This window comes from Alligator mississippiensis, chromosome 12 (genome assembly GCF_030867095.1).
Source record: "Alligator mississippiensis isolate rAllMis1 chromosome 12, rAllMis1, whole genome shotgun sequence".
Lineage (NCBI taxonomy): Eukaryota > Metazoa > Chordata > Crocodylia > Alligatoridae > Alligator > Alligator mississippiensis.
In genome coordinates, this window is record NC_081835.1 from 54,213,524 (window position 1) to 54,228,865 (window position 15,342).

Below are 15,342 nucleotides of genomic sequence, written 5' to 3' on the forward strand. Positions count from 1 at the left end.
TTGTTTCTAAACATCTAGATGTATTATGGGTGTGTGGATGGACACAATATATTTGGTTGGGAGTGTAAGTCTGTGTCAGTGGCAGTATCTGCATATAGGGCTAGATGTTTATGTGAAACGTATATGTATGTTTGCATGTCTGTCAGAGTGGGGGTTTTCATAGGCATGATGAGTACAAAGAGTGTGACTGTGTCCTTCTGTATAAATTTGTCTATCAGCGTGTGTCTGTGTGAGAGTTGCTTGTGGAAATTATGAGGAATTTTTAGGTCTTTTTCTATTTGCACTTTTAAAAAAAGTCGCAAAGATTTCTGTTCAGACCCTCACCTTGCCTGAAATTTGGAGATATCATTAACAGGAAGCTGTTTTGCAGCTTTGATTTCTTCATATCAGAGTAGCTCAGACCATGCAGAGAGACATGCAGAAGTTTTCAGTGCTACATTGAAGGAAAGATCAGGACTAGAAAAAGAGCTGAAGAGGGACGAAATACTGGTACCCCTCTTTAAATGGGTTAAGGCTCCAATCCAAGTTGCCTATGGAGGTCAGGATGGAAGTGAAGGCAATCTCTGTCTTCCATCTTTCATTCTCCACCTGTCACCCTCCAGTCTTATGACCAGGCATACTGTTAAGGAATTGGAAGTTTATGTCAGGGGCAGGCGAAAGCGGGGTGTAAGGTCATTAAATGATTGAATTGTAATAAACTGATTTATTCTGGCTCATGTTGTGGTATTTCACTGTGTAAACTAGGAGGAAAAATAAACAGGGGATTTAGCAGTTTGGACGTAACTCAAGATTGAGCAGCCGTTGGATTTTCTGACACCTACCCCAAGACAGTCCAATGTTACCGACGCGATTCTCATCAGGAGTTATTGCCATCATTCCAACTAGTAGTCCCTGCCAGTTCCCTACCATTTTTGCAGTAGTTTCTTTGCCAGACAAAAATACAACCGTCTGTCAGGCCTGGATACCTTGGGGGGTTTACAATGATAACATGATACAAAATTAAGATACCAGTAGGTCAGAGGTTTACATTTCACAGTGGACTTTAGTGGCTTTACTGGTCTGTGGTCTTTTTGAAAGTAGATGGGTCTCAGTTCAGTTTTTAATGGGCCTGTTTCACAGACACAGCCTCAAAAAATTGGCACTGGTGGACATCTTTGTTGGCACTCTCATTAGAGAAGCCACAGAATGAATGAACAGGGAAACTAAAGTCCCCTCTTATATCTGATCCTTTCAGGTCAAGTCTGAGTCATTTTGGTTGGGGCAGTGTGTGTGGCAAGCTTAGCCTCCTTCTACCCACACTGTATCTGCTCTTTGAATAAACAGATAAATTTGGCCTTTGGTTTCTAAGGCTGTTAATTTGGCAGCTTTCATCCTCACTAAATTCAGCTGTTGTTGTTTTGCAAGTGTCATTTAAACAGGAAACATTGAAAACCAAATTCTCTGTTGGCTTAAATCCATGGTAGACAATGGAGTTATGCCAGCCATTTGGCCCCATTCTATCTTCTAGCTGTGTGTTGGTACAGTGGATGCAGGTAAAAATAGGCAGGGAGAACTTCAGTTGGGAAATTTCTTGGGAACTTTCATATGGCAAAAATGCTGCAATCCATTTCCTTTGTTTTCTTAAATCATCTCATATTGCACTGGTAAGTAATGAATGCCACTGCAGTAAAAGAGGCCTGGTTGAATGGATACATCACCACTTAGATTGCCTGGATTATTTTCTGTTGCTGGGGACCCAGAGAATTGGAAGAATCTTAATAATGATCCTTCTTTGATTTCTCACTGCAGATGAACCTAGCAGGTGCTACTTCCATGATGGTGATGGAGTGTGTGAAGAGTTTGAACAAATGACTAGCATCAAAGACTGTGGTGTTTATACTCCCAAAGGCTTCCTGGACCAATGGGCTTCCAATGTGTCAGTCTCACACAACAATGACCAGCAGTGCCCGGGATGGGTGGTCATTGGCCAGCCAGCAGCTACACAGGTAAGGAAGTCAATAACACTCTTCAGTGCCAACCATGAAAAGCTTGCAGTTGACTTGTAGGCTTGGTAAGGAAAGCTTTGTGGTGCCAGCTCTCTTCCCTGTGAGCCTGCTGCATAGCAGTGAGTTCCAGATTCTGTGTCTAGTTCCCATGCAGGAACTTCTAAGGTGGATGAAGCTGGTAGTCTGTCTGATTAAGTCTCTAAGAGTAACTAGTACTTATTTATTTGCATTTATTTATTTATATGCCCCCTCCTCAAAAGACGCTCAAGGAAGCTTACAATGAAAATAAAAATGCAACATGAGAGGAAGAAAAACCTCCAAGAAGCAGTCATGAGATAACTGATCTCCAAGGAGAATTTCCTCCAGAACCTGTTAGTTAGGATCAGCTTATGCACCATAGCTTCCAAAACTTTTGTTGGTTTATAACTTTTATTATGGCACTTGTTAGGTTCACAGTATTTGGATCTTAGGGTACATTGACTTTGCAGCTGAATATAAGGCTATAGCCTGTGGTCCAGCAAAGCTGCTAACCACAAGGCAGAATGATATATTAAAAGTAACATGGCAAGACACTTAGGCAAGCATTTTCCTAACAATGTCATAGTGTCGTAAGATATTTAGCTCATTGTGTAAGGAGAACAGGATGCAGCCCACCAGCTATCATCAGAATATAAAGCAAAAGTAAGATCTTGGAGATGAAGAAGGAGTCAGCAAGAAACGACAAGTGATCGAAGGAAGCAGAGGTCAAAGTCTTAGGCATGCGCTCATAGCAAAAAGGCTGTAAATGAGTAAAACGCATAGGTAATTCCATGCTAATGAAACAAACAGTAAACAGGGGTGGAGCTTGAGATAAGAGGGAATATGGGTGGAACAAAGGAGGGGAAAAGGTGGAGTAAATGTTAATGAGTATGAACCAAGGTGTATACATGTAGAAAGAACTAATGTTTGTGGCTGCTCCCCAGTTTTTTGGGAGCTTGCCCAAAGGTGTCTCCATTTTGAATAAAGTTGTTGCTAGCAATGCGTGCTGGTGTTTGCTCTCTGAGCAACTGGATCATCGTCTCCCTAGTCGTTGGACGCCACATGGAGTCGGGGTCTAACAGCACTGAACATGCTTGTCATCCATTTTCATAGCTAATCCTTCACAGCATCCTGATAAATTCTTGTCTTCAGTACTAGGTTGTGGCAATGAACTGCAAAAGTTAATTGTGTTATATGACACTTGGGTGCATCTACACATGCACTTTAATGTGAATTAGCCTTTTTTAATGCGCATTAAAGCTTCACTACAAAAACCTGTGCTGTTGGGGGAATGCATATTAAAATAGGCTAATTAACATTAAGTGTCATTTAAAAACCATGCTGTTTTAGTTAATACGCATTAAGACAGAATAATGCACATTTTCTTAGTACTTCACAATGGAGGGCACTTGCACATATGCAGGGAGGCTGCTGACATGCATAAATCCAGTGCATTGAAGCAGATTTGATTAATCGAGCACAGGAGTTAACATGCTCCAGCAGCCTCCAGTGTCGTGTGTATCAGTGTCCCTGCCCTGAAAAATGTTGGCAAGGCACTTTGAATTAAAGCTCGTCAAATGAGCTTTAGTTCAAAGTGACCCACCACCCTTTTTTCAGTGCAGGGGCACTGATACACACGATGCTCGGGCACTTTTAATTAGCACAGCTCTCTAACTAAAGCCACCCCATCTCCCAGAGCACATCTATAAATGCCTGGAGGAACTAGATTTAATGCACCTTAACTAAAGCGTGTTAATGCACATGTAGATGCACCCAGTGTCTTTTCTCCTGGAATATTTTAATCTGTTAGCTTCTGGTTTCATTGAATATCCCTAGGTTTTGTATTCTGAAGAAGGTCCCTTCTGCTCTTCTGATCAGTTTTCCCTCTATCTATTGTTCAGTACTTTGTATACTTTCATCATGCTTCTTCTTACTTGTCTCCTCTCTAGGATGATTAGCCCCAGCTCCCTAACTTTCCCCTTTATTCTCCTAATAGAACTAGACTTCACTATCTGGAATAGGGCTTGAGTGAGCAGTGAGGAGGGGAGAGGTAATGCCACACATGGGATAAGCAGATCTCTCTCCAAATGCTTCCAAATTGCCCTGTCAGTGGGAGTGTATACACATGTAATGAATGTGACTGAGTAAACTCTGGTGCAGTTTGAGCTGAAGTAAACTAATCTGGACATCACTTTTTACATGTGCATTTAAGCACAGTGATTTATTTCACCGTCGGATTGTACTTGTGTCTGATGGGACTATTCAACAGCACAGTAAATTAGTGTACAGTAGAATAATTGCTACACACGTGTAGATGGTGATGCTTTACTGTGCAGCAAATTAGTCTACTGCACAGTAAAGCGAATGTGTAGAAGCACCCAGTGAGAACATCTTTCTCTAAAAACTTAGCCCTATTTCTATTTCACATGAGTCTGCAACTGATTAGTGATATGCAATATGCCTGGGTAGTACTGGGTTAATACCAGGGCAGTATTTCACTCTTGCCAGCAACCTAAGATCACGTGCAGTTGCCTTTTTTCATGTTTATGGTTTGCTTTCTGAAGCATAGAAGGAACTCCCTCATGGTGCCCCTGTAAATGACTTGGCTGTTCTTTCTCTTTAGCTCTCAGTGCATTAGTACATTTTAAAGCACAATGTCTCACGCACAGGTGATGAGCACATGGGGGGAGGGTGTCCATCCTTAACATTGACATTATAGGATTACAGCTCTGATTTTGCAATAATTCCCCAGTGCAGGTAGGCTTCATTATCTACCCAGAGCACCAAGAACTGTGATTTTCTTTAACTAAGATGACTGACTGGGTGTGTGGGGGAGGAGGTGGTAGGGGCACCTTTCTCCACCAGAATATTATTCAGAGGTGTGTGTGTGTGTGTGTATTCTCAGTTACACATTTCTCATGTTGTTGTTATATGTATTTGACTGCAATCAGAGAAACATTTGTGCTGGCTTTTTTGTACTGAATGGGAAGTGACTTATGATCAAGCTTTGATGGGGTGGGATTACAATGCCTGCTGCATAGATATAATTCCAGTTTCTTGTATCCAGGAAAGATGAAGTTGTACTGTTTGTATTTGCAGATGTGCTTGTGTCTCACTTCGATTCATCCCTTCTCCTATTGGCTGCTCCTGCAGAGATAACAGCCTGCTACTTACCCCTAGCAAAAGCCATTTCTAAATCACTACGGCTAGTAGGAGCTTCTGCTTTTGATTCTTAAGGTTCAGTGTACAGCCTTGGAATTGGTGTAAATAGGGCTGCATTCCCCTGATTCCAGTTTAGATGCATTAAGTTTATTGAACTTCCTTAAACTAAAGTAATATATGTGGGGAGCTTTTGTTTTCCACAAGAACAAGGTAGGTCCATAGCTTGTGAAATGGTTTCTGATTTATCACTCTGAAGCATTTAGATCAGACAGCAGGCCATCAGTCTCTTAACTAGAAGCTCTGACAGGGTGAAAATTAACCTAAGACCCCCTCTAATCACTGCATGTGAAGATCAGTGGAGCATTAACACCTTCTGCTTCATTATCTACCCAAAGCACCAGGGCCTGTGATTTTTTTTAACTGAGATTACTGATTGGAGGGCAGGGAGGAGGTGGGGGCACCTTTCTCCATCAGAATATTATTCAGAGATGTGTGTGTGTGTTCTCACTTACACATTTCTCATGTTGCTGTTATATTTATTTGACTGAAATCAAAGAAGCATTTGTGCTGGCTTTTGGTAGTGAATTCCCTGAAATATATGTGAAGGTGTGGTCTGTAGTAATACACAAAAGATATAAACTCAGTGTTTGCTAGCAATCAATACTTTCCATAATTACATCAGCTCAGTCCAGGTGCTTTTAAAGCATTTTAAATACTTATTTTAAGGATCACTTAGATTTTTTTTTTCATCCCTGGGTGTTTCAAAACCTGTTTTCTCACCACAGCTGTACTTCAATCATAGCTTACAAATAGGTTGCTTATGAGTAATAGGCCTTGCAAAGCTGTTTGTTATTGTAGTGTTTTTCATAAGTATTAGGCTGCATGAAGTTGTTTGCTATTCTGAGTTTGTTTTTGAGCAACACTGGACCCCATTTGCTTGTCATTGTAGGGTTGGTTCTTCATATCGATTTGCTCATGAGCACTGATTTATTGTTGTGGGGTTACTCAGGAGTACAGCTCAGTGGTAAAATACCAGGACAAAAAGAGATTCTACGTTGTAAGACTTGTTTTGAACAACAGAATACTTGTAAAAAAATGACACAGTCTTGGCGAACAGGTATAATTTAGAAAAATGGAAAGGTCAAACATCCCCACTTTTAAACAATCATGCTTTCCACAAAGGCAAGAAACAATAGACAGCCACTTCTGCTTTCCTGGCAGCCACTGTTCAGAACTGATTAAGAAATATTCTCAGTACCGACATCATCACATTTAAAGCCAAGTAGGACCAGTCAGGAATACTGCACCAATGCAAAGCTACTCACACCTACACAGGGTATTTTCTTGATTTCTATGTTGTCCCCCGCTGGGAGCATTTCATTCAAACACAGCTAGGCACCTATTATTGACAAGATAAGGAATCCAGGGGGGATTTTTACACTTGAGCAAGTTTTCTACCTACAGAGCTTGCTGTGAGCTTATAAGGATCTTCCTTTTTTCCATAAACTCTTTGTGAACTATTAGTGTGGATGTTTTGTGAACATGTCTTTTTCTACAGCAGTGCTTCTCCTTCGAACTAGGTGGGTCTACACGGGATGCTTTACTGTGCACCAGTAATCTACTGTCCAGTAAAGTGTCACTAAGTAACCATGCTAATAAGCTACTGCACAGTAAATTAGTCTACTGCTCAGTTAGTTAAGTACCTGTAAGTACAGGTACTAAACTAACTGCAATAGATATGGCACAGTAGGGCTCTTGTAGATGCTAACCAGGAGCAAATTTGCTCCAGGTCAGTGACACCAGCAGGGGCCCTGGTCCTGGTGCTGCTCAGCTCTCAGCTCCCCACCCAGGAATCCCCACCCAGCTGTGGCTCGCTGCTACCTGCCCCACTGACTGATTGGGGCAGAGGGCTGGGATCTGTGCAATCAGGGCACGGGGCTGGGAAACAGCTGAGGGGGATGGGACTCTTCCCAGCCCCCTGCCCCAATCTCACAATTGGGGCACAGGGCTGGGAAACATCAGTACACACGGTGTCTGTGCAGCCCAGAGCTGGTTGGTACCTGCCCCAGACCTGGACAGGTCCTAGCCAGCTCCACACTGTGCAGAGCAGTCTCTGTGCAGCGCGGAGGTAGCTGGGACCTGTCCCAGATGAGGACAGGTCCCAGCCAGCCGAGCTGTGCAGAGAGGCCCCGCTGGGCACAGGACTTCTCCCTACATGCATGGGGTGGGAGAGCTCTCCAGCAGCAGCTCTCCCACCCTGTGCACATCAGGACCTCTCTCAATGTGTACAGGGCCAGAAAACCACTGTCTCCTGGCCCCGTGCTTCCTGCCAACCCCTGGGCTAGCACCCAGGGGGAGCTTGGAGCTCTCACTTGCTGCTGCAGGGGGCAGAGCAGGGTGGGAGCAAATCTGTTCCCAAGAGGGAGAGCGTATAGATGTGCTCCCCAGGTAGACTTGCTGCACAGTATTTTTACTGCACGGTAAGCCTACTTCAAATTAATAGCACATGTAGACGCACCCATTCTTCTTCTATTGATAGTTTCTGTGGCTGATGTAGCTCTTCGCAGAGCTTAGGGTAGGTCCATGGCTGATGAACCTCAGCGAAGCTCCACTAAATTTGGTAGAGTAAGGTTGATTCACACAGCCAGTGATGTGATCCCCTTTGTTTATGCTAGTACTTTTTCTTCCAGTTTCTCATTGTTGTTCTATTGTGCAGGTTTAATGGGAGAGATAATATAAGCAAGTAGACAAGTGGGCTCTGGTACCCAATTGTCGTTACCAAGTAGACTGGAAAAAAAAAACCCCAAACCCCAAAGCTTAGCAGCTTTTGCATAGTGGGACCCTCCTGGGAGCCTGTTCTGAAGCCTCTGGGATCTAATCATAGTCCCTTTTCCATTTACTAATAAGAAACACTAGATCGAAGGTGATCCTCTGTGCCCCAGGTTGAAAATTTCTAAATTAAGATGGAAAATCCCATCCTTTTTTGTCTTTGGTGATGCTACGTTAGTGGGAATTTTTTAGAGAGAAAGTCTAGTGTGTAGTAGATGGAAGGTGACTTGGAAATCGCACTGCTTTCCTTTGGGATTTGAAAAGGCGCCCCAAAATGTAGCCATCATGGATTCAGCCAACATCCTTATTGTGTGAGTGTTCTCTTTATTCCCAAGAACACAAGAAAAAGGGTTTTTTCCCCCTCTCTTTTAGAAAAGGTTGTGCGGTTTTTCTTCTTCCCTCCCCCTACCTAGTGTTTTTTTAGAGCAACTTTTTAATGCAGAATTGCCTTCACTCGTATCCCTTACAGGAAGTCCACACAAACTCTGACAGGCTGGTTTCAGGAAAGATTGTTTACCTTGGAGATCTTTTGAAGGGAAATCCACTATTTTATGAGTGAAAAGCAGATGGAGTACTCGCGTGTGCAGAGTGACCACAGGAGGCCTGGGAGGCCATTTCACCTCACCTCTCTCTGGCACTGCTCCCACTTGCGGATGGCTAACTCTTTTGTGGTTTAATTCCCATTGAGCCTTTAAGTGGTTTTAATAAAGGAATAAAAAGAGAATCTTTGGATAGCTTATTGTTACACTTACAGAGAGCCACAGTTGTTATCATCCCAGTTATAGCAACATGGTGTGTGGGACCCAGAAGCCAATGTTTCCATTGGCGACCTAAAGTGCCAGCCTCTAAATAGCTTAGCAGACCTTGATTGCATTTCCTCCCAATGTGCAGAAGTTGATTACAGCAAGTCATCATGTAAATATTCAGCTTATGTTTTTTGCCAGTACCTGTATTCCCTGTATAGAAAAGAGACAGAGCTGTTGTGTCATTTATCCAAAAGAGGATTTTTTATTGAGGCGGCTTGGTATAGACAGACCATGTGTTTCTCTCTGGCTATTAGCTTCAAGGCTTACTAAAACACGGCACTGCCTAGGGATCACCTGATATGGTAGAGGCCTTTTACTATCTCTCAAAACAAAGATCCCCTCTCTAACTCCTCACAGTTGCAGCCACCCATGAGCCTTATAATAACCATGTTGTTTTACTGCTGACGGAAAACCCTGACCTACAGAAATGCTGCACACCAGAAGAAAGGGGGAGCCCTGAATAATGGAAGCAATAGCAAAGCAAAACAGGGACCACCGGGGTGGTAGAGAAAATAGAGAGACAATAAAGTTATGCAGTTGAAGAGACAGATGAAGAATCCACTCCCCAGGTCTCTGCCACACAGTTTTATTTCAGCTAATAAATATTGCTCAGAAGCAAATTCCCCAGAGATTTGGCAATGCCAATAAATATAATCATCCTGACTGAGGATGGGGAAGACAGGAAACCTGCAACTTCTAATTGAGAAGCCATTCTCTTCCTTTGGGGGGAACCTTGCTGAGAAGAGGGAGGGTGTCCGTCTCTTGGCTCTGCAAGTGTCCCTTTTTGAACTTCCCCATTCGCAGCCAAGTGTCTTTACTCTTCGATGGTGAAATTTCTGTTGTGGTTGGAGGGAGAAATAATCCCCATTTTTAATAAGCTGATTTGCTTTGCAAATGTTGTGGTTATTTATAGCCCAACCAGGCTTTTGAACTGCTGGCCTCTGGGTTGAGAGCAGATTCACACTAAGGAGAATTGTTAATGGAGGAACCATGAGTGAATAGAAGCTGGTTCTGGAAAAAGAGGAGCTAAATATGGTTTGCTTTCTGTTGCAAAAGAATGTAGGTTTTCCTTTGCTCTGCCTCTGTAGTGATTCAGAGCACTGCACCAACCAAAAGGCTTGGTATCACTTCAGCATGTTTATCCAGATCTTGCTCCAGATTTTACAGACCAGGTCCATAGCCAAAGCACTTTTCTGTCTTCAGTGGTGGCTTTTCCTCAGGTAGCAGGGATCAATGTAATGCAGTGACCTCCTTGCCATCCTAGCGCCACCTCTCCCCGAGCCATGAAGAATGTCATATAGAAGCTGCCGCCTTGGCTGTACTCCACCCACAATTCCACGACAGCCAAGAAGCCTCAGCAGGCCATTTCAGTCAGGTCTTTTGTCTGACAATGGGCTCTTTTCTTTCCCAGTGTGCAAAACTTTGGTGGAAGTCTCAAAAGGACAGTCTGTCCTAGAACTTCCTCGCTGTAGTTTTCATAATTATACTTTACATATCAGCTGGTATATATGAGCATTTTACAGATATTGATTAATTAAGCCACATCAGAACCATACGGGGAAACTGAGGCAGTGAAAGGTGATGTGACTTGCTCAGTGTTGTCCGTCAGGCCAGAAGAGAACCTGCCCCCCTCCCCCCCCAACTTCCAATTTGGTCACTCTGCACTGGACATGCTGCATAGAATTAAACCCATTTTCCCAGAACTAGATAGTAGGGGTGTGCAAAATGGGATGTATTTGATTCAGATTCGGCCTGAATCAGGGACAGTGATTCGATTCATTGATTCGGATCACTGTCCCCAATTTGATTCAGCCAAATCCAAACCTGAAGATTCGATGCTAATTCGGAGAATCAGTGATTCAGACATAGACACAGCTTTAAATGGTTTTCTACATTTCTACAGGGGGCACGTGTTCTCAGTGAACCCAGAAGTGGACTGGAAGTATATCTGCTCCACTTTCGGGTCTGCCCGGAGTACACTGGGGGCCCCCTCCGCACCTCCCCTCACTCAGCGATCAGCCATGGGGGGACCCCAGGTGCCCCCCAGACCCAGGAGGCACCAGTTGCTGAGCCAGAGGAACGCGGCCTCCCCCCACCCTGCACACTCCCCGGCGGACCCGGAAGTGGAGCGGAAGTGGCTTTTGGTCCACTTCTGGGTCTTCTGCCAAGTGTGCTGGGAAGCCCCCTGCACTTGTGTGGGGCTCTCCATCCACCCCAGCATCACAACATTCACAAACCACCTGGTACCTAGAGATACGCAGAAAAAACATTTAAAGCTGTGTCTAGGTCCGAATCTCCAAATCTTTCCGAATCTCTCTGAATCGATTCGGAGGGTTCGGATTTGATTAGGAGAGATTAAAGGATCCTCTGATTCGATTCAGATTCAGAAATTTGGCCACCGAATCGGTCCAAATCTCCACTGCATCGAATCAGGGACCGAAGCTTCTCACAGCCCTACTAGATAGTTCAGAGGCACTTGAAAAGTTCAGTTAATCCTATCCTAATATGTTCAAATGTAATGAAAGTTTTGGTTTGGTTTGGGTCCTGTTTGGGTCAGTTCCTCAGAAAACAGGAATGGAAGGGGCATCCTAAGACAGCAAATCCAGTCTCCTGCTACTTCAGGCAACCACTTCAATCTCATTCCTAGACTCAATGAGCTAAGTTTCAAAACTAGTTAGGTGTTTTGCCCCCATTACTCTTCTTGGGAGGCTGTTCCAAGACTTCACTCTTCTTAATGGCCGGAAAACTTCTTATCATCTCTCTCACTGGAAAAACATGATTTTTCAGTCCATTTTGCCAAAGGTGATACTTTTTTTTGTCATAGCTGTGCTGCGCTGACCAGGGAGCCTGCACATACCATCTAGCTAGGCACGTTATTGCTCTGTCCCCTGTCCCGTGTAGAACATCAACAGTGCCTCGAACCCAAAATGTCGCAAGGACGTGCACTGACGATGATACCGCAACCCTCCCGCACACAACTGAGATCAGGCCTTTGAGGAAATCTACTGCTCAAAGCAAAATTGAATGAGAATTGGATTTCTGCATGTGTTGTCAGACAAGAAAAGGCTGTATTGTAGAGAAAAGGCTGAAAAAGATAGTTACCTTTCCTGAACATCTAAGATTGGATAGTAAAATAAAAGTATGATGCCAACCACCTGACTCCATTTCCAGTTGGAGCATGTAATGATTTTCCCCACCCCCATTCCCTTCTGTACTTATTTGACCCTTGCAGTAGTAAACCACTCAGTCTACCCAGCTAATGAAGTAGCCTCTAGCTGCTTTCTGTAAGGAAAGGACAGAGAGGAAACACAATGAGATGTCAAAGGAGATTCTGAGCAATTTTACTAAACACTCAAGGGATTTTTTTTTTCTTCCTCCCCTCCTCCACTAGTTTTTTAGAATCATTTTTCAAGAGCACATATGCAAGTCATCTAAGGGGAATGGAACAGTGAGTACCAGGGGCTGGTACACTGTGTTCCCTTTGTGTACTGTACAGAAAATAGATAAAAGAAACAAAGGATGATGCAGAGAGCAAAGCAGCCATCAGGACTCTGAGAGAAGTTCACTCTGACCTCTTCAGTGATGGTCAAACCCAAAATCTCCAGGTGCTGGAAACTGGTTCAGTCTCTCTATGACCCAGAGACATTTTCAGTAACAAAATCAAGTTAGAATTCCAGGGCATTTCTACTTAAAGATAGAATTTACTAGAAGACACAAAGACATTTAAATATTTTCTTTACTAATAAAAAGTCTCAATAGCATGTTAAGAAAAGCAGTGTTTCATTTTATCATGTCTTTTGCACACATACACACACACACAATTGAACCCCCCGGTCTTATGGGGAAAAGGGAAATGATTGTTAGCATAAACTTTTATGAATGGAAACATCCCCCTTCTTTTGCTGTGGCCCCTCCAGCTCCTGCTCCTGCTCAGACCCCTCTTGATTCAGAGCATACATAGCAGTGAGCACAGGACAGCTCCTGTACATCCGATCCAGATTGTTTGCCTTGGGTCCCTCTCCCTTCTGAGTGGAACAATTGTTCATAAATGCATCGACACATCCACATCGTTCATGCATGAAGGGGTCTCAGCATATCTCTTCCCACCCCCTCTGCAACTCTCTTCTCACTCTCCCCATCATATGGCTTCATCGTAGTTTGCATGATTTCCCTTGGCAACAGGGAATAAAACACTGCCAATCAATCAAGCCAGGTTAAAAATATGCCTGTAGATTATTTTTGATTGTATTAAAAAAAAAATAATCTGAGGAAGAAGACAAAGAGGGAGCAGGAGCAAAGCCATAATGGCCTTTACTATATAATTTGGTTTCATGTTCTGCACAAGAAAACATGTAAAATATGTAAACAGAGCTCTCCAAGATTGTAATGTAGCTACAAAGCCACAGATATACAGACAGGCAGGGTGCTATTCTTCAGCAGAACGGAATGCCATTCTCAAAACCACACACTCATTTCTTTAAGCCTGAAAGTAAACTTTCTCATGCCAGCAGTGGAGAATTTATTTTTTCTCTTAAATGAAGGATTGTCTGCACTACTTGTTCAGGGCAATGTAGGCATTTAGGCCCACATTGTCATAGGAGGCCACTAATTTGGGGTGTCTCTCAATGTTTGGGTGTCCAGCTCAAGACTCCTTAACGAGGCATGATTTTCAGAGGCTAGGTGCTCAGTCAGCACTATCTGAAAACCAAGGCACTTTAAAAAGAATCTCAAGTCAGGCATCCCAAATCAGTAGCTGCTGTTGAAAATGTAGCACATATCCTCAGCTGACACAAAAGGGGTCCATTGGTTTTTGGTGTCACAACTTGTGTCCTAAATACTGAAGGGCCACTTGTGAAAATGTCGGCCTGATTTTCACTGTTTCCTGTGAAATCATCCCATTAATCTTGGTGCATCCTCAACATATTTGTAAAGCAAGTTTAATTCTCCCTTCAAGTAAATGGGTGCTACTCCCATTGATATCAACACAAGCTATGCCATGTCCATGACAGTACAAGTAGGTTCTTAAAAAGAACCTATTTTTCAAATAGGACCTTAGGGCCATGAGGTACACCTTTTCCTCACACTCATTTGTTTTCACAAGCAGATCCAACGTAAAAGAGGGTATGTTGGAGGGAACCTGCATTTGTGCAGAACATTTCAGTTTTGTTTCAGGGCTACTGCTCTCATGAGTAACTAGTGCATGTAAGTGGCTTACAGCCTGCCCGTACTTCATAACGCTTTGCACTTCAGGCAGAAGGTCTCAACATGCTTCATTATCACTTGTTAATTATTGTTGCATCACCCTTTTGAAGCAGGACAAAAATAATGCCTCTGTTTTACCCAGATACGAAGGCGCAGAGTGGAGTTGATGAGTTCACCATCACACAGCGACTCAGAGCTAGGAATAGATTTCACTTCTGTTTCCCAGTTCCGTGCTGTGATTGTGGCAGCAAAACACACATGCTCACGTGCAAGCAGGTGATTACATAGGTGGAATTGGTAATCGCCTACTTTCTGCACTCAGATGTGTGTTTGTGCACACAGTGACTTGCTTGTACTTGTGTATCTCTTGTGACCTCAACTTGTCCATCTCTGTTTCTAAAATAAGATCTTAGCTTCCAATTTGAGTGAAATATGGGAAACTAAATTCCCTCGTGCTTTAATGCAAAACTTGGAAGTCAATCAGATTTTCAAAAATATTTAGGCTCTTAAAGGTGCAGATAGGTCTTTGGGATTTACAAAAATACTTCAATTGGTTAGTCATCTATCTCCCATTGTACTTCAGTGGAAGGTCGGCATTTTCTTAGTTTTGATCTGATTTGAAAATCCCACTAGACCACTGTCTGCATCATTAGGCTCCTAAATGTCTGGAAATCTGGCCCTGAGAACCAAGTAGTTATTTTCCTGATAGACTGCAGACCCACACTATTCCTTCCATAGCCTACTGGAAGAAAGGCCCTTGAATATGGAGTTTTTCTTCTCTCCTCAGTAGTGATTTCTTATGGGAAAAGCTGAGACTATAGCAGATGTGAGTTCCTTTGCAAAGTTCCTCCTACTCTGTCCTCTATAGAGATTACTCCTGGGAGAGATTGAGTTTGGAGTAGCTGTGAGCTTCTTCTCACAAGCAATGATCCTGCTTTAATCCCTACGTAACTTCTGTTGGAAACAGCTGGGACTGAAGTTTGTGTGAACTCCCTTGTCCTGGTATATTCTTTAAACCGTCTTCGGGTTTAATTAATCAAAGTTTGTAGCTCATCAGATCAACCAGAGCTGTTTTGCAATCACATAAATGTGTCAGGCTTCCCCAAACACCTGCAGCAAAATTGTACTTGGATGCAGATGTGAATGCTGAATGCCAAAGGAAGCAACTGGCTGCTGCTTTAGGAAGAGTCTCACTGGATGGTCCAATTCATTTTGGGGAGCTCACGCAGCTTCGTGGCATCAGTTGTGTTAGTCAGCAGTTTTGGAACGACAGCTGGAAAAGCCCTGGGAAGTAAGTGTGATCTTTATCATTTGTATACCACAAACCAAATATTCTGTAT

General features: G+C 43.3%; 1 protein-coding gene across 1 annotated transcript in view; it reads left to right on the plus strand.

Moving 5' to 3' along the window:
• The window catches only part of PAPPA (pappalysin 1), a 229,752-nt gene that overhangs the window by 127,130 nt on the left and 87,280 nt on the right, over positions 1-15,342 (plus strand). The window contains exon 10 of the mRNA XM_006267917.4: positions 1,789-1,985. Within this exon, the coding sequence (XP_006267979.2) occupies positions 1,789-1,985 (197 nt within the window). The remainder of the gene's footprint in view (positions 1-1,788; positions 1,986-15,342) is intronic.